At 40.4% G+C, this 17,958-nt stretch overlaps 2 protein-coding genes across 2 annotated transcripts; one reads left to right on the plus strand and one right to left on the minus strand.

Annotated features, from left to right (window-relative positions):
• Nucleotides 1–1,056: 1,056 nt before the first annotated feature.
• On the plus strand, nucleotides 1,057–11,694 carry si:ch211-107o10.3 (uncharacterized protein LOC407663 homolog). Its single transcript, XM_046314502.1, has 7 exons — nucleotides 1,057–1,318; nucleotides 2,887–3,027; nucleotides 3,125–3,316; nucleotides 9,128–9,289; nucleotides 10,752–10,868; nucleotides 11,072–11,276; nucleotides 11,432–11,694. The coding sequence occupies exons 1-7, from the start codon at nucleotides 1,243–1,245 to the stop codon at nucleotides 11,526–11,528; spliced, it is 990 nt and encodes a 329-aa protein (XP_046170458.1). The 5' UTR covers nucleotides 1,057–1,242; the 3' UTR covers nucleotides 11,529–11,694.
• Nucleotides 11,695–13,034: 1,340 nt separating this feature from the next.
• ankrd34c (ankyrin repeat domain 34C) lies at nucleotides 13,035–17,487 on the minus strand. The gene is made up of 2 exons (XM_046350964.1): nucleotides 17,314–17,487; nucleotides 13,035–16,002 (listed from the first exon to the last, which is right to left on the minus strand). Exon 2 carries the CDS (start codon nucleotides 15,938–15,940, stop codon nucleotides 14,378–14,380), a length of 1,563 nt encoding a protein of 520 aa, XP_046206920.1. The 5' UTR covers nucleotides 15,941–16,002; nucleotides 17,314–17,487; the 3' UTR covers nucleotides 13,035–14,377.
• Nucleotides 17,488–17,958: the final 471 nt, after the last annotated feature.

Raw genomic sequence — 17,958 nt, forward strand, 5'->3', positions numbered from 1 at the left:
CACCATTCTATAGACCTGTAAACCTAATAAACCTAATATTGGGGTGATAATGTCTGGGCGACATTTTTATCCTCCCTCCCCAGTCAGCAAAAAAAAAACTCAGCATGCCCACCCCCAAACTACTTCCCGCAGCTATGATGATATACACAGAATGAGACGCAGCCATGATTCATTTGAATATAACGTTTTAGGTAGGCATAATTGACTCTCAGCAGCAGTTAGAGTCAAGACATTCTATGCTGGTTGTCCAAATTCACAGCGTAGTTAATATATTCTATGGTTTGATAGGCCCAGATGGGTTGTGTATGGACTGGGACATGGAGTCAACATAATCCTCTCACATTCCGTCTCCTCTGTGAAGGGCTCTAATATTAGCTGTGGAGGGTTACCATACTGGGAGAAAGAATGGGAAGTGCAGTCATGTAAGAGTCAAAGCTTGGAGATGAGCCAGTCCCTCAGTTAAGACCAGGAAGGTCACCTCCCAAGTTCATAAAGTCAGAGGAGGGAAGGCATTAAATGAATCAACAAATTGTAAACTGGGGATGATTAGGTGGCCATGATGGTACAGTATGAAGACCAGATTGGGAATTTAGCCAGAACACCGGGGTTAACACCCCGACTCTTACGATAAGTGCCATGGGATCTTTAGTGACCACAGAGAGTCATGACACCCGTTTAACGTCCCATCCAAAAGACAGCACCCTACACAGGGCAATGTCCCCAATCACTGACATTGGCATTGCCTAAATGTGGCCCAAGAAAGATGTTATCTTCTCAGTGGTGTTTTGTATACAGTCTATGTTTTGATCAATCACGTTTATGGGTTTGATTGACTTCCTGCACTGATTGTCGGCCTATGAACAATAATTTGACACTGCTTGTTCTATCAGCTTCACCTGATGGAATAATATTAATGATTTTGTTTATTGTAATTGGACGTGGAGCGACCTCTGCTGGAGGAATATTGTAGATGAAACAATGGGAAAACCAGCATATGATTGGTCCACTGGATGGACCAATAGGATTCCCCGTTCTGTAACACGTTGTTTCTTTGACCTTCCAGTACTTCCTGATTGCACATTACGTCACATTGATAAACAGTTTTATTTCGACAAAGTTGATATGTATGAGATTGATATATATGAGTTGAATTAACTAGAGGTTCTCCTGGTTCTTTTCGCTGAATAGCAATATTGAAGAGAGGTTAATTCTACAGTCAGTAGCAGTTAAAGAACTGATAACATGCAGAACTACGGTAAAGCAATAAAGACTTTTTTTGGACAATATCCGACGGGGATCGCTCTTATCACAGTCACAGGTAAAGAAAAAACAAAAACATTATTGTTTTAATTATTACAGGTCCTTTATGAAATGTAACAACAACGTAAGTAGTGTAGCAAAGTCGTTCCACCTAATTTTAACATTCTGTCAAACATAATACATAATAAAAAACTATTTTACCTGTCTCAAGAGGTTTATATATATATATATATGACGATTTAATCTTTAAATAAGCCATACATCAGCTTGTGACAGGGGGGAAATTAAGCTTGTTGTGTGCAACAGGGAGAGGCAATTGAATGCAAGTTTCACAAAACATTTGTAGCCTGTCTATCTAGAGGTAACAACAGGGTTATGCTCGAACTGCTCAGTTTTCCACAACAAAACACCAGAAAATCAATTAATATCAATTAATAGTTTCACCATTTTAAAACAATGAATATAACATACTTTGAAAATGCAATATTGGTCCAAAATGTATAAATGTAAAGGGATGCAAAGGCACTCTTTTCATGGAACTGTAAGGACTGACTGGAACGGACATGAAAACAGGACAGAAACAGCATCAGAATCGTGTAATACACAATTAACACACAATTAACAATTACTACAGAAGTGGGGAACGGAGCTGAAGAACAGACACATATAGGGGAGGTAATAAACAGGTGATCAAATGTATTTATATAGACCTTCTTAGATCAGCTGATATCTCAAAGTGCTGTACAGAAATCCAGATTGAGTCCAGGTGAGTCCAATGAATCGCTGATGCGCATGACGAAGGAAGGCAGGTTTTCGTAATCATGGTGGCAGTAGTGCATAATGCAGGGCAGTCTGGCACCCTCTTTCCCTATTGCGATGTCATCATATCGGATTCTGTCTTGCCCTATTCTGATGTTATCACATCAGATTCCATAGAAATAAGAATGTCAGAATCTGTCTGGCACTATTGTAAATGTAATGAAATCAGATTCTGACTGGCCCTATTCTGATGTCATCCAATCAGATTTCTGTCTCACATTATTCTGATGTCATCCCATCAGAATCCATCTGGCCTTGTTGTGATGTCATCAAATCAGAATCTGTCTGGCCTTGTTGTGATGTCATCACATCAGAGGATTTAACTTAGAGGTCCTATGAAACTGGGTTTAAAATTCTACCCCTAGTAATGATGTCTAGCGTTATTGTGTTATGATGTCATCACATCATATTCTCTCTGGCCCTGTGATGTCAACGTTTCGTCTGACTAGATGCTGGATGTATTTTGTTCACCTGGTGTGCTAAGAGGGCGGATGTTACATCTTTAAAATGGGACTTCTGAAACCTAACATCAAGATCACTAATTATGTCAGATTGAAATTTTAAAGCTTAATTTCATATCAAAAATGAATTTAAAATCTTGGATTAAAATTTCATATGCTACCTATTTCTTTGAATAATTGTTTGACCAAATTAATGGAATTTACTTGTAAAGTTACTAAATGATGATTAATCATAAAAATGTATTACTTTAACTATCGAAAAGCTAATTTAAAATACTTATAAATCATTTACAAATAAATTATAAAGTGTACCTCAATGTAAGGTGTTACCATAATATTGTGACAGGAGTGGGGCTCTTTGCTCTGCGTAAATGGCTGGCTGGAGGGGTGTGTACGAGCAAAGCCCGGCTGGACGGGAAGACTGTCCTTATCACCGGAGCCAACACTGGGATTGGGAAAGAGACTGCAGTTGACATGGCTAGCAGGGGTGAGCAACAAGTATTCAACTTCTTCTCTGTTCATTGTAGTTGGGCAGTTGATTTGATGAGCTCACAGTGTAATGTCTGTTCTGTGTTTGGCCACAGGGGCAAGGGTTATTCTGGCCTGCAGGGACATGACAAGAGCCAATCAAGCTGCAGAGGGCATCAGGAGGAGGAGTGGCAATGGGAATGTGATTGTCAAAAAGTTGGACTTGGCATCCCTACAGTCGGTGCGACAACTAGCCAAAGAGATCCTGGAAAGTGAAGAGAGACTGGACATCCTTATTAATAATGCAGGTAGAGTCGAGCTAACGATTATTTCTGTTGGAAGGATTTAATCATTTCCAATTATGTCTACTTATGATAAGATAAAAGGTTCATGTTTCTCTCTCCATATGATATGGTAAATACAGTGGGGCAAAAAAGTATTTAGTCAGCCACCAATTGTGCAAGTTCTCCCACTTAAAAAGATGAGAGGCCTGTAATTTTCATCATAGGTACACTTCAACTATGACAGACAAAATTAGAAAAAGAAATCCAGAAAATCACATTGTAGGATTTTTTATGAATTTATTTACAAATTATGGTGGAAAATAAGTATTTGGTCAATAACAAAAGTTTATCTCAATACTTTGTTAAATACCCTTTGTTGGCAATGACAAAGGTCAAACGTTTTCTGTAAGTCTTCACAAGGTTTTCACACACTGTTGCTGGTATTTTGGCCCATTCCTCCATGCAGATCTCCTCTAGAGCAGTGATGTTTTGGGGCTGTTGCTGGGCAACACAGACTTTCAACTCCCTCCAAAGATTTTCTATGGGGTTGAGATCTGGAGACTGGCTAGGCCACTCCAGGACCTTGAAATGCTTCTTACGAAGCCACTCCTTCGTTGCCCAGGCGGTGTGTTTGTGATCATTGTCATGCTGAAAGACCCAGCCACGTTTCATCTTCAATGCCCTTGCTGATGGAAGGAGGTTTTCACTCAAAATCTCACGATACATGGCCCCATTCATTCTTTCCTTTACACGGATCAGTCGTCCTGTTCCCTTTGCAGAAAAACAGCCCCAAAGCATGATGTTTCCACCCCCATGCTTCACAGTAGGTATGGTGTTCTTTGGAAGCAACTCAGCATTCTTTGTCCTCCAAACACGACGAGTTGAGTTTTTACCAAAAAGTTATATTTTGGTTTCATCTGACATTCTCCCAATCTTCTTCTGGATCATCCAAATGCTCTCTAGCAAACTTCAGACGGGCCTGGACATGTACTGGCTTAAGCAGGGGACACGTCTGGCACTGCAGGATTTGAGTCCCTAGCGGCGTAGTGTGTTACTGATAGTAGGCTTTGTTACTTTGGTCCCAGATCTCTGCAGGTCATTCACTAGGTCCCCCCGTGTGGTTCTGGGATTTTTGCTCACCGTTCTTGTGATCATTTTGACCCCATGGGGTGAGATCTTGCGTGGAGCCCCAGATCGAGGGAGATTATCAGTGATCTTGTATGTCTTCCATTTCCTAATAATTGCTCCCACAGTTGATTTCTTCAAACCAAGCTGCTTACCTATTGCAGATTCAGTCTTCCCAGCCTGGTGCAGGTCTACAATTTTGTTTCTGGTGTCCTTTGACAGCTCTTTGGCGTTGGCCATAGTGGAGTTTGGAGTGTGACTGTTTGAGGTTGTGGACAGGTGTCTTTTATACTGATAACAAGTTCAAACAGGTGCCATTAATACAGTTAGTGATTTTCTTGATTTACTTTTCTCATTTTGTCTGTCATAGTTGAAGTGTACATATGATGAAAATTACAGGCCTCTCTCATCTTTTTAATTGGGGGAACTTGCACAATTGGTGGCTGACTAAATACTAAATACTCTACTAAATTTAAATGGTATTAATATTAATTCCCATATATTCCTGTTAATTCCCACTGAAAGTTTCCACCTCTGAATATTCCCCAGAATGTGCAACCCTAGTCCCCAGCAAAGCACCATCACACCTCCTCCTCCATGCTTCACGGTGGGACCCACACATGCGCATACCATCTGTTCACCTACTCTGTGTCTCATGGTCCTTCTGTAAAGTCACACTTCCCGGTTGAATGTATGCCAAAAAGTCTCAAATGGCATATTATTTATTTTTATTATTTACAAAGTCACACTGGTTGGATCCAAAAATCTCAAATTTGGACTCATCAGACCAAAGGACAGATTTCCACCGGTCTAATGTTCATTGCTTGTGTTTCTTGGCCCAAGCAAGTCTCTTCTTCTTATTGGTGTCCATTAGTAGTGGTTTCTTTGCAGTAATTCGACCATGAAGGCCTGATTTACGCAGTCTCCTCTGAACAGTTGATTTTGAGATGTGTGCGATACTTGAACTCTGTGAAGCATTTATTTGGGCTGCAATTTGAGGTGCAGTTAACTCTAATGAACTTATCCTATGCAGCAGAAGTACCTCTGGGTCTTCCTTTCCTGTGGTGGTCCTCATGAGAGCCAGTTTCTTCATAGCGCTCGATGGATATGCGACAGCACTTGAAGAAACTTTCCAAAAGTTCTTTACATTTTCCAGATTGACTGACCTTCATGTCTTAAAGTAATCTTTAGTTATTTTAGTTGTTCTTTCCATAATATGGACTTGGTCTTTTAACAAATAGGACTATCTACCTTGTCACAACACAACTGATTGGCTCAAACGCATTTAGAAGGAAAAATGATCCACAAATGAACTTTTAACAATGCACACCTGTTAATTGAAATGCTTTCCAGGCAACTACCTAATGAAGCTGGTTGAGAGAATGCCAGAGTGTGCAAAGCTGTCATCAAGGCAAAGGGTGGCTACTTTGAATAATCTCAAATATAAAATATATTTTGATTTGTTTAAAACTTGTTATGGCTTTAATCCCGATATCGGGATAAGTGTCATCAACAACCGCTGAATAGCATAGTGCTACATTCAATAAATATTACTACAAATATTTATATTCATGAAATCACAAGTGCAATATCAGAAAACACAGTTTAGCCTTTTGTTAATCCACCTGTCGTGTAAGATTTTGAAATTATGCTTTTCAGCGAAAGCAAATCCAAGTGTTTGTGTAAATTTTAAGTACACTTAGCATCAGGAAGCTTGGTCACGAAAATCAGAAAAGCAATCAAATGAATCGTTTACCTTTGATGTTCGGATGTTTTCACTCACGAGACTCCCAGTTGCACAACAAATGTTCTGTTTGTTCCATAAAGATGATTTTTATATCCAAAATACCTCTGTTTGTCGCATTATGTTCAGAAATCCACAGGAAAGAACGGTCACGACAGCGCAGACAAAAATTCCAAATAGTTTCCATAATGTCCACAGAGACATGTCAAACGTTTTTTATAATCAATCCTCAGGTTGTTTTTAAAATATATAATCGATAATATATCAACCGCAAATGTCTTTCACAGTAGGAGAGGAAAAGCAATACCTATCCAAATTCTGTTGTGCGAGCAAAACTCATGTGACCACTTGACGCGATGTTATCGTTCTGGCTCATTTTTCAAAATAAAAGCCTGAAACTATGCCTGAAGACTGTTGACACCTTGAGGAAGCGATAGGAAAAGGAATCTGGTTCATATCCCTTTAAATCTAGCAAAGGGAGGCTATGGAACATGGAGTTTTCAAAATAGAAGCCACTTCCTGTTTTGATTTTCCGCAGTGTTTTGCCTGCAATATCAGTTCTGTTATACTCACAGACAATATTTTGACAGTTTTGGAAACTTTAGCGTGTTTTCTATCCAATACTAATAATACTATGCATATATTAGTAACTGAGACTGAGGAGCTGGCCGTTTACATTGGGCACCTTTTCATCCAAGCTACTCAATACTGCCCCTGCAGCCATAAAAAGTTAACACTCTTCTGGTTGCTACATGATTCCAAATATTTAATTTAATAGTTTTGATGTCTTCACTATTATTCTACAATGTAGAAAATAGTAAAAAATAAAGAAAACGCTTGAATGAGTACGTGTGTCCAAACTTTTCATGGTACTGCATATGCAACTAATTTTCAACCAACAGGTTTCTGTGCCAAATCACCACACAACAATAAACAAAATAAACCGACATGTTTTGCATTTTCAACACCACAATAAATAGACTGTCAATCTCGACAGAAAACACATCCCTCCCTACCTTGTAGGCTTACCCAGTATAAAATGCACTTGTTGCAGATTAAATTCTGCATAAATACATAGCACGCATAAAAATACCTTCTGAGGTTAAATTCCCATGTGCCGAATAAAACATTTAAGTTAAATGGGTTTCCATTTTCAACTATGGACATACTGATGGTTTTGTCACAAAAAATGTTGCGTAGGTACAGGTATAGCGAATGTGCGCACTATGGTATTGGCACGTGAGCTCTAGCCAACAGATACAGTGCAGGTATAGCTTACTACATGATGCGATTGTTTTGGACAATAAATATGCAATTATTATTATTATTTGTCAAATGGATCGATCATCATGTCACCAGAATAAGACCCTCGGTATTTATTGGAAGGAGCATCGACCTCATCACTGTGCATTTTTACACCGCCCTGTGAAATTCATCATCATTTATTTAATCTGTAGCCTAATAAACTGCATGCTTTCCCAGGATGTGGAGAAATGTTTTATCAAACATGTAGGCTACTTTACTCCCATATAAAGGTTGGATGGAAACCTGGTTAATGTCAAGGATGCTGGAATTATATTTTGGATGATGCCCATGCCTACAGGATAATGTTTTGAAGTACCCTAATCAGATTAAAACATTGTGCCACATATAAAAAGTAATACATTAAACGTGTTAGCTTCTAGGTGCGTGAGGAATAGCCACTAAGATTGGATAGGAGGCGGAGCATGTGTTAAGCTTTCCTGAATAACTGGGCCTGCCGGTAGCGTATGTGTTCACATTATTATAGGATGACTTGGGAGCATGATGATTAAAAACAGACAGTGTGTTCAGTATCAAAAGTAGAAATACAGCCAGACTGGCCTACTACTGTGCCTTTCTGTGTCTTTCTATTGACTGTTGAGAGTACTGGTCCAAATCAAATGAAACATTAAAATCCCTGGGCTTTTGCGCCGATATTTTGTTTACAAAGGACATTTTCACCTGCAGCCTAGAGTAGTCTAGAATGTTGTACTCACTTGATAATAATAATGCAATTATTCAGCTAGGCTAGTCTAGATAGTATCATTGTATTGTCCATTAACAAGATCATGAGAGGAGATTTTGTTTTATCTGTGTGTGTCATGTCTTCACTGTTCATTCATGCGCAATGATGCACCTGGCCTCTACACTGCGTATCAGCTCTTCCTATTTGTTCTGGTTGATTCATATAAAATGTTGATGCAGCTTTGAATGTTTTTATATGCGGTATGATTGCTAGTTAGCCTATTGCAGATCTGGACAAACAATCCCCTTACCACTGTTGTCACTATGAATGGTGGATCGAGGGCAGGATAGAAGGTTTGACTGGTAGACTATACTGACCTGTGGAATAGTAAAGTTAGCACCCAGAACAGCGAAGAGCATACGGGAAATACCAAAACACCTTGATATAAGGGTATGTGAGCAGATAAGGAAATTTGGCTAGGATGGAAGAAATTATATAGTAAAACCTGCAACTAGTGGATGTAAACCACGGGAAAAATCGCACAGCCCTCCCATGTGCACAAAAAAAGAAAAACACGCAACCCCCCCAAAGCAACAAACACAAGTTCAACAACCCTCTCCTATTTTGGACCACCCCTCCCCCAGTAAATTACGATCTGCCCCTTAGCAAGCGTGGTAAAGTTGCACTATTCAGCTGTGCTCATTGGCAATAGGGTAATACGGGACTGACATTCTGCACGTGGCTTATTTATAGTAAAGTAGGAGGAGTGTCATGATGCTGTGCTGTTGATGAGAAGATTGTAAACATTAGATATAAATTCCTTCTGTGCCCATAGAAGAGGAAGCAATGTGAATTATATTGTGCTTACTAAATTAAGTTAAGTGAGCAATCCATTCAGACCAGCCTTACTGATTGAACCTATGTTATCAACTACATTTCAGGGAGTAGACTAACTTTTCTTCTCTATTTCTGTTGATAGGTATCATGAGCTGTCCAAAATGGCAGACTGAAGATGGCTTTGAGATGCAGTTTGGTACCAACCACTTAGGCCACTTTTTATTGACAAATTGCCTTTTGAATCTCCTTAAGAAATCAGTCCCAAGCCGTATTGTCAACGTCTCCAGTTTAGCTCATGAAAAAGGTATCATTTTGTGTTGGTCATTTACCATATAAAACAATGATTCAGTGTTTCATAGGATTTATGATTGATTGCCCAAACAAAATCCATGATTTAGCCTGTAATTATTTTCATGTACATGTACCTTCAGAAATATTCAAACCCCTTGACTTATTCCACATTTTGTTGTGTTACAGCCTGAATTCAAAATGGATTAAATAGATTTTTCTCACCCATTTACACACAATACCCCAAATTACAAATTGAAAACATGTTTTAAGTTTAGCAAATGCATTGAAAATGAAATAGAGAAATATCTCATTTACAAAAGTATTCACACCCCTGAGTCAATACCTTGTAGAAGCACCTTTGGCAGCGATTACAGCTGTGAGTCTTTCTGGGTACGTCTCTAAGAGCTTTTCACTCCAGGATTGTGAAACATTTGCCCATTTATTCTTTTCAAAATTCTTCAAGCTCTGTCAAATTTTTTATTATTTTTAATTTGTCATTTTACCCCCTTTGTCTCCCCAATTTCGTGGTATCCAATTGTTAGTAGCTACTATCTTGTCTCATCACTACAACTCCTGTACGGGCTTGGGAGAGACGAAGGTTGAAAGTCATGCGCCTCACAACCCAACCAAGCCGCACTGCTTCTTAACACAGCACACATCCAACCCGGAAGCCAGCCGCACAGAGGAGACACCGTGCACCTAGCAACCTTGGTTAGCGTGCACTGCGCCCGGCCCGCCACAGGAGTCGGTGGTGCGCGATGAGTCAAGGATATCCCTACCGGCCAAACCCTCCGTAACCAGGACGACGCTATGCCAATTGTGCGTCTTACCATAGAACTTGGCCACTCAGAAACATTCACTGTCTTCTCAGGAAGCAACTCCAGTGTAGATTTGGCCTTTTGTGTTAGGTTATTGTCCTGCTGCAAGGTGAATTCATCTCCCAGTGTCTAGTGGAAAACAGACTGAACCAGGTTTTCCTCTAGCATTTTGCCTGTGCTTAGCTCCATTCCGTTACATTTTTATCCTGAAAACCTCCCCAGTCCTTAATGATTACAATCATGTCCATAACATGATGCAGCCACCACTATGCTTGAAAATATGAGTGGTACTCAGTACTCAGTAATGGGTTGTATTGGATTTACTCCTGAACTTATTTAGGCTTGCCATAACAAAGGGGTTGAATACTTATTGAATCATTTCAGCCTTTTCTTTTTAATTAATTTGTAATAATTTTGAAAAACATATTTCCACTTTGACATTATGGGGTAATTTGTGTAGACCAGTGACACCAAATCTAAATGTAAAACATTTTAAATTCAGGCTGTAACACAACAACATTTGGAAAAAGTCAAGTGGTATGAATACTTCCTGAAGGCACTGTACCTTTCATTGCTTAGTGTTAGACCATGTTTTGACATTATATCCATATGTGACTTGCTATGTTCCACTGAATAATTCTACTTTTTTTTCAACAGGCAAGATCTATTTTGATGACATAAACTTAGATAAAGATTACAGTCCATGGAAAAGCTACCGGCAAAGTAAGCTAGCTAATGTGCTCTTTACTAGGGAGCTGGCAACACGACTACAAGGTGATTCAACTCTGCTGCACAGCATCTTTTCATTTTACAGCATGCATTTGGAAGTATGTTCGTAACACTGTTTGGCATAACAAAGGCACGAAGTGCATGGTGTGTTGCATCTCTCTTCAATAGAGTCTCTGCAGACTCACTGCATTGAATTAGGCTGATAGATGACATTACCTATGTTTGTGTGTGTTTCTCTGTGACTGTAGGAACTGGAGTAACTACATACAGCCTCCATCCTGGAGTCATCCGGACTGAGCTTGGTCGGCACTTCTGGCCCACCATGCCCCTGTGGAAAAGAGCCATCTACAAGACTCTTAGTTTTTGGCTCAAGTCCCCTAGAGAGGGAGCCCAGACCACCATCCACTGTGCCGTAGAAGAAAGCCTGGCAGATGTCAGTGGACTCTACTACAGGTCAGATGCCATTAGAGCTTGTTTTTTTCACAGTGGGTGTTACATTGCATGCTTACAGAATATGGATCTAGATAAGATTAATACTAGGATATGTTCAATGTGTGTCATTAACTTTGTGTGTGTTTTTGGAATCTTTTTTTCTGTCCTGGCTACAGTGACTGCGCCCCAAAGACTGTGGCCCCTCAGGGCCAGGATGATGCAGCTGCCAAGAAACTGTGGGACCTGAGTGCCTCCATGGTTGGTCTGGCATGATGGACCTGGTTACCACTAGGACTGGCCTAGCCTTTAGAATGTTGACATACAGTTGAAGTCAGAGGTTTACATACACTTAGGTTGGAGTCATTAAAACCTGTTTCTCAACCACTCCACACATTTCTTAACAAACTATAGTTTTGGCAAGTCGGTTAGGACATCTACTTTGTGCATGACACAAGTAATTTTTCCAACAATTGTTTAGAGACAGATTATTTCACTTATAATTCACTGTATCACAATTTCAGTGGGTCAGAAGTTTACATACACTAAGTTTACATACACTAAGTTGACTGTGCTTTTAAACAGCTTGGAAAATTCCAGAAAATTATGTCATGGCTTTAGAAGCTTCTGACAGGCTAATTGACAAAATTTGAGTCAATTCGAGGTGTACCTGTGGATGTATTTCAAGGCCTACCTTCAAACTCAGTGCCACTTTGCTTGGCATCATGGGAAAATCAAAATAAATCAGCCAAACTCCTGAAGGTACCACGTTCATCTGTACAAACAATAGTATGCAAGTATAAACACCATGGCACCATGCAGCCGTCATACCGCTCAAGAAGGAGACATGTTCTGTCTTCTAGAGATTAATTTACTTTGGTGAGAAAAGTGCAAATCAATCCCAGAACAACAGCAAAGGACCTTGTGAAGATGCTGGAGGAAACAGGTACAAAAGTATCTATATCCACAGTCCTATATCGACATAACCTGAAAGGCCTCTCAGCAAGTAAGGAGCCACTGCTCCAAAACCGCCATAAAAAGACCAGACTACGGTTTGCAACTGCACATGGGGACAAAGATCATACGTTTTGGAGAAATGTCCTCTTTTCTGATGAAACAAAAATAGAACTGTTTGGCCATAATGACCATTGCTATGTTTGGAGGAAAAAGGAGGAGGCTTGCAAGCCGACGAACACTATCCCAACCGCGAAGCATGGGTGTGGCATCATCATGTTGTGGGGATGCTTTGCTGCAGGAGGGACTGGTGCACTTCACAAAATAGTTGGCATCATGAAGGAGAAAAATTAGGTGGATTTATTGAAGCAACATCTCAAGACATCAGTCAGGAAGTTAAAGCTTGGTCGCAAATGGGTCTTCCAAATGGACAATGACCCCAGGAATACTTCCAAAGTTGTGGCAAAATGGCTTAAGGACAACAAAGTCAAGGTATTGGAGTGGCCACCACAAAGCCCTGACCTCAATCCTATAGAAAATGCGTGGGCAGAACTGAAAAAGTGTGTGTGAGCAAGGAGGCCTACAAACCTGACTCAGTTACTCCAGCACTGTCAGGAGGAGTGGGCCAAAATTCACCCAACTTATTGTGGGAAGTTTGTGGAAGGCTACCTGAAATGTTTGACCCAAGTTAAACAATTTAAAGGCAATGCTACCAAATACTAATTGAGTGTATGTAAACTTCTGGCCCACTGGGAATGTGATTAAAGCTGAAATTAATGCTGAAATAAATCCTTCTCGCTACTATTATTCTGACATGTCACATTCTTAAAATAAAGTGGTGATCCTAACTGACAGGGAATTTTTACTAGGATTAAATGTCAGGAATTGTGAAAAACTGAGTTTAAATGTATTTGGCTAAGGTGTATGTAAACCGACTTCAGCTGTATTACCATCTGATGATGATGAACTGTGAAATGCATCCAAACCTCATTGCATTCAGTAAGAAACTGTTGAATAACATTTGCTTTAGAGACATTTATTTAGAATACACAGCAAACTACATACAAAAATACTATGCATCGAAATATGTTAACGTGAGCCTTTTACACAGAATGAATGTCTCATAGTTAAGTTACATGGAAGCTGTATGAACTTTTACTTTGCCGTAAGTGTCAATTCTATTCTAGGGGAACAAGGTTCACTAAGTCTGTATTTACGTACGTTTGTAGTATACACATATTATGTTGTCTTGTCATGGAACTGATGTATGAAAATACATGTGCTATATCTACAAAACATTTAGAGAAATAACATACATTTTTCTCTTGGGTAATTTAAAACCTACCATAATAAAGTGCTGATTTACGTAATCTCTTAAATTGTATTTAGCTAAGGCATATAAGTCATACATGGTTTGTTTATACTCTTAAGCCTTTCATATTGGGCATTAAACCAACGGCACAAAAACAAAACATCTTGTGGTTGCATTATGAACGATAAATTACTTTTTGATCCACCCTCTTTTCCGATAATTTGTCTGGAAGGCACTGTGTACAAGTTTGCTACAAAACAATCAACCTCAATTTAATACTAAAGCTACAACATACATCTGCATGTTGCACTAATAACAACATTCTATACAACCAGATGACTTGTTGGCTACACATGTACCTCCTACTGTATGTGTTTTTAGGATTGCACATCTAAAGGATTTGAGGTGCCGACGAGGATTATTTTTCATATACTTATGGTCAAATAATTTGTATGATTTTCAAATACTTAAAAAAAAATATCTCTCAGCCAACCCTGTTCCTGAAGAGCTACCGTCCTTTTTGCTCTAACTCTAATTTAACGCACCTGATTCTAATAATTAGCTGGTTGATACACGGAATCAGTTTAGCGAAATCCTACAGGAGGGTAGCTCTTCAGGAACACGGTTAGAGGAGCCATGCTTTAGATGTTGCGAGTGTCTAACCTGTAACGTTTAATAGGTGGTGCTAATATTCTAAGAGCATCCATAACATTTACAACTTTATACTGGTAAGCAAGTTATATCCATGTTCCACTGGTTTTCTAAGAGGAAAAGTTGAAATTCCAATCAACAAAATTTCCTTTAGAAATGTTAGCCTTATTTTATGTTAACATTGCTACATCTACAAACAATGACTCCACTACAGCTCCTCAAAAGCAGAGAGCTGCTTCATTTGCTCCACTTGCATAGAGTGCCTCCTTACAAGTTTTTTTTTTGACTTGAGCTGGCCTCTCTTTGGTGAGTTTGGTGCTACTGGAGCTATTGATATGAAACCCGAGGCAAGAGGGGATGAGGGCTTGCTGCTGGCTCCGATGTCTGGGATAGGAGGGTTGGGGTTGACGTTCAGTGGGGGTAGATGGCCAGGCCGCGTATGGGAAATGTAGTCCAGCAGCAGAGTCCCTGAGCCTCGCCTCTCCAAGAGGCCTGGTGCGCGGCGACGTGCTGTGCTAGGTGATGACGTGCTGGCATTGCTGTCTAGGGACTCCCTGGAGCTGGTCAGCATGGCTAATGGAGATGTGTTGAGTTTCCTCCTCTCTAGAGGAACCTTAGGAGAGTCCAGCATGCCAGAGTCTGAGTACAGCTGGGAGTCTGAGTCATAGTGGTCAGTGCCCAGCCGTCTCCTGTAGACCTGGTCTCTCAAGCTAGCTGGCACACTGTTGCTGCTACTGTCCTGGTCTACAGGGACGGTGCTACGCCGGGCCAGGGGCTGGTGCTGACACAGAGACCTCTCATAGGTCGATTTGGAAGTTAGAGGGACAGACAATGAGGATGACATTTGTGGGAACAACACATCCTTGCCATCCACACTGTTTTGTCGAGACATAGTCGATCTCTTGGACAGAGCAAGTCCATTGACGCCTGTGACAACCTCCTCAGAGGTGGCTCTCTTACTCTCCTCGTGTGCCGCAGCTGCAGCCAGGACGGAGGGAGCGATCAGCCCCCACGGCTCTGACTGCAGACGCTTCAGCTGGGGTAAACGAGCACGCTTGGGGTTGGCTGGTCGCCGTGTGGGAGAGGTTGGCCCATTGGGAAGCTTTGCTGCTGTGCTGGATGATGTTTTCAACTTTGTCTGGAAACTGAAGATAGTGTTGTGCTGCTCGGCTGAGTTAGGTGATGAGGTGTTGAGCTCAATGTCAGAGGGAGTGGTGCAGAATGCAGGGGAGCACCTATCCTCTAGCTCTTGGGAAGGGGGGACATTAAGGTACTGCTTGGTGGTTTTGGTGCCAGAGGGTGACTTGTCTGTGGTGATAATGATTACTTCTTTGCCCTTGGCCTTACATGCATCTAGGAGAACCTTTAGAGTCTCCTTATCATCAACATTGACTGCATAGACCAAAGCAGAAGCCCCGCTCCTGTCTTCGAGACTTGGGTCAGCCCCATTGGTCAACAGGTGGGACACCACCTCATGTCCCGCCCTCTGGCTACAGGCGTGCATCAGGGCTGTCCGGCCTGCTTTGTCCTGGATGTTAGGGTCAGCCTTATTATCCAGCAGGTACTTGACCAGCTTTGTCTTGCTGACACTCTGCGGGTCGCTGTGTTTGGACATGCAGGCCACCATGAGCGGTGTCTCTCCTCGCTCGTTGCTCTCATTAATATAGGCACCCCCCTCAAGCAGGAGCCTGGTGAGCCGCAGGCGTCTGAGCCATACCGCTTTCAGAAGCGAATTCCCGTCTGTCCGCAGCTCCAGTATGTCTGCCATCATCTCCAAGACAACCACAGATAGCGCCCTCCCTCAGTGGTGAAAGGCAGTCACAACCTGCAGCCCTTCAAACAAAGTATTGATTTATTTCATTATATTTTGTTAAATCTAGGTCTGCTCAATGATTCATCTAGTATTATCACACATGGAGTCATCACAATGGATCATTTCCAAGCCTCTCAAGACTACCACCAGGAGGCAGTCTGTGTTCAGTAAAAATCACTTTTGAAGACATGGACAGATATGTCAATTATGGACGAAACTTTATACCTATTTAGGTGGCGTTATTGTCAAAACATGAAACTGATTGTAGCAATGAAAAAAATATAACTTAGTGAATCGGAGCCTAACCTTTATATATACCCTGATGAAGACGGCTTGGCTGTCAGGAACGTTGGTTATACAATTATTGCATCTGAGCTCCTAGTGTGCGACTTTTTCTTTTTCTAGGGGCCTAATCTTGTCACATGTATCTTCTGTAAGCTTCGATCTCCCTGTGTAAAACAAGTTAGATGGAAGAATGTGCGTTATAGGCTATATGTAGGTATTTAAATCAAGCCATTTATTTTGAATGTATTGCTTGCTAGATGGAGATAGACAACCTTAGTCTAGTATTTTAACTTTTTTGTTGTTGTTGCTCTGCAATTGACCAATTAATCCCAGATCCAAGACTATAAATGAATTAGTTCGAGCTTTAGATAATAAAATACCGAAAATATAGAACATGACATATGGAGATAATCATATGGTTGTAGAAGAAAACAGCCTCACCATGAGCGTTAACATCCTGTGCATAGCATAAAAGAGTGCCTACAGCAAAAACATCTACTTTGCTATTTTTTCTTACAAGACTCGATGACAAGTAAGATATGTCTTGGTGTAGGCTACCTAATGTGCATGATCGAGTCATCCTCGCGCGATCGCGTAGAATAGTCTATAGCGCGTCGCTGTCCATGGTCCTCATTCTGGATAACTTGTTAGACGCGCGTCTGGTAGAAAACGTTTTAACTACACAATTCATAATTTGTTGCACAATGTCAGCTACATTTGTTTATACACTTCTAATATACTATGATCCTTGTGTCATTAAAATAAAGTATTAGCAACAGAAGTCGCCTAAAAAGGACTTCAATTTAAGGTGTTGGCTAAATGCTCCTAACGTTTCATATTATCATTAGCTAAACTATCTTAAATGATCGAATAATAGTAGGCTTCTCAAAAAGTGTGAGGTCTATACAATGTTAGTATGAAATTACATGAGTGGTATATTAATGTTGATTATGTATGTTTTTAGCAAGAAAAAAATCTGCATTCATCCACATGGTTTTATACAAAATATCAAGAAGGTTTAACTGTCATTCAACCATGTATCTTACCTGATCCAGGCTTGTCATATTCAAAGGTGCATCCAATGTTTTGTCATTACCTATCCTGAAACATAATGAAAATAAAAGTTTTCAAATGGTTCTTCGTTATAGTCCCTGAATTTAATCGGAGGTTCTCAAATACTGTCCTAGTTTAGGTTAAGAGCTTTTGCACCATAGCGCATCATGTTGGTCGCTTTTGTTATGGAAACGCAATAGATCAGTCCAATAGGCGGCATTCCTTTCACTGCGCAAGAATCACAACCTCAAGCTACTGGAGGTATAAATAACTTTGTTTTGCCTGGTGAATGAAACGTGCATTTTCTTGACGTCAGAGTCGACAAAAATAAAGATTGCTTCTGGTGAGAACCTGTCACATTTTTCATGTCTACAGCACACAAACAAACCAGTTCTACCTTCCAATAAAATGGAATGTTCACAGTTTCATAACATATTTATAATTACATTTTTTAACAGCTTAGGCTATATTCTACTCCCACCAGATAGGAAGAATCAAGATTCAGTGTATATATAAAGGTCATCAAAGTATAATTTAATATTTTTGTACACTGGAAGTTTATAGCCTACAGTTTAAAATGATAATTCCCATGAACATGACAGATGTTGCTCCAGAGAGGTGGCGTCACCTGTCTCTGT

The sequence above is a fragment of the Oncorhynchus gorbuscha genome, linkage group LG01 (genome assembly GCF_021184085.1).
Source record: "Oncorhynchus gorbuscha isolate QuinsamMale2020 ecotype Even-year linkage group LG01, OgorEven_v1.0, whole genome shotgun sequence".
NCBI classification, from domain to species: Eukaryota; Metazoa; Chordata; class Actinopteri; order Salmoniformes; family Salmonidae; genus Oncorhynchus; species Oncorhynchus gorbuscha.

What these genes read in the sequence shown, in the direction of transcription:
- si:ch211-107o10.3 (XM_046314502.1), top strand. Translation starts at nt 1,243, where the DNA reads ATGCAGAACTACGGTAAAGCAATAAAGACTTTTTTTGGACAATATCCG. An exon ending in AGTTGACATGGCTAGCAGGG is followed by an intron (nt 3,028 to 3,124) that starts GTGAGCAACAAG and finishes GTTTGGCCACAG; the next exon opens with GGGCAAGGGTTATTCTGGCC. An exon ending in GCTGGCAACACGACTACAAG is followed by an intron (nt 10,869 to 11,071) that starts GTGATTCAACTC and finishes CTGTGACTGTAG; the next exon opens with GAACTGGAGTAACTACATAC.
- ankrd34c (XM_046350964.1), bottom strand. Translation starts at nt 15,940, where the DNA reads ATGATGGCAGACATACTGGAGCTGCGGACAGACGGGAATTCGCTTCTG.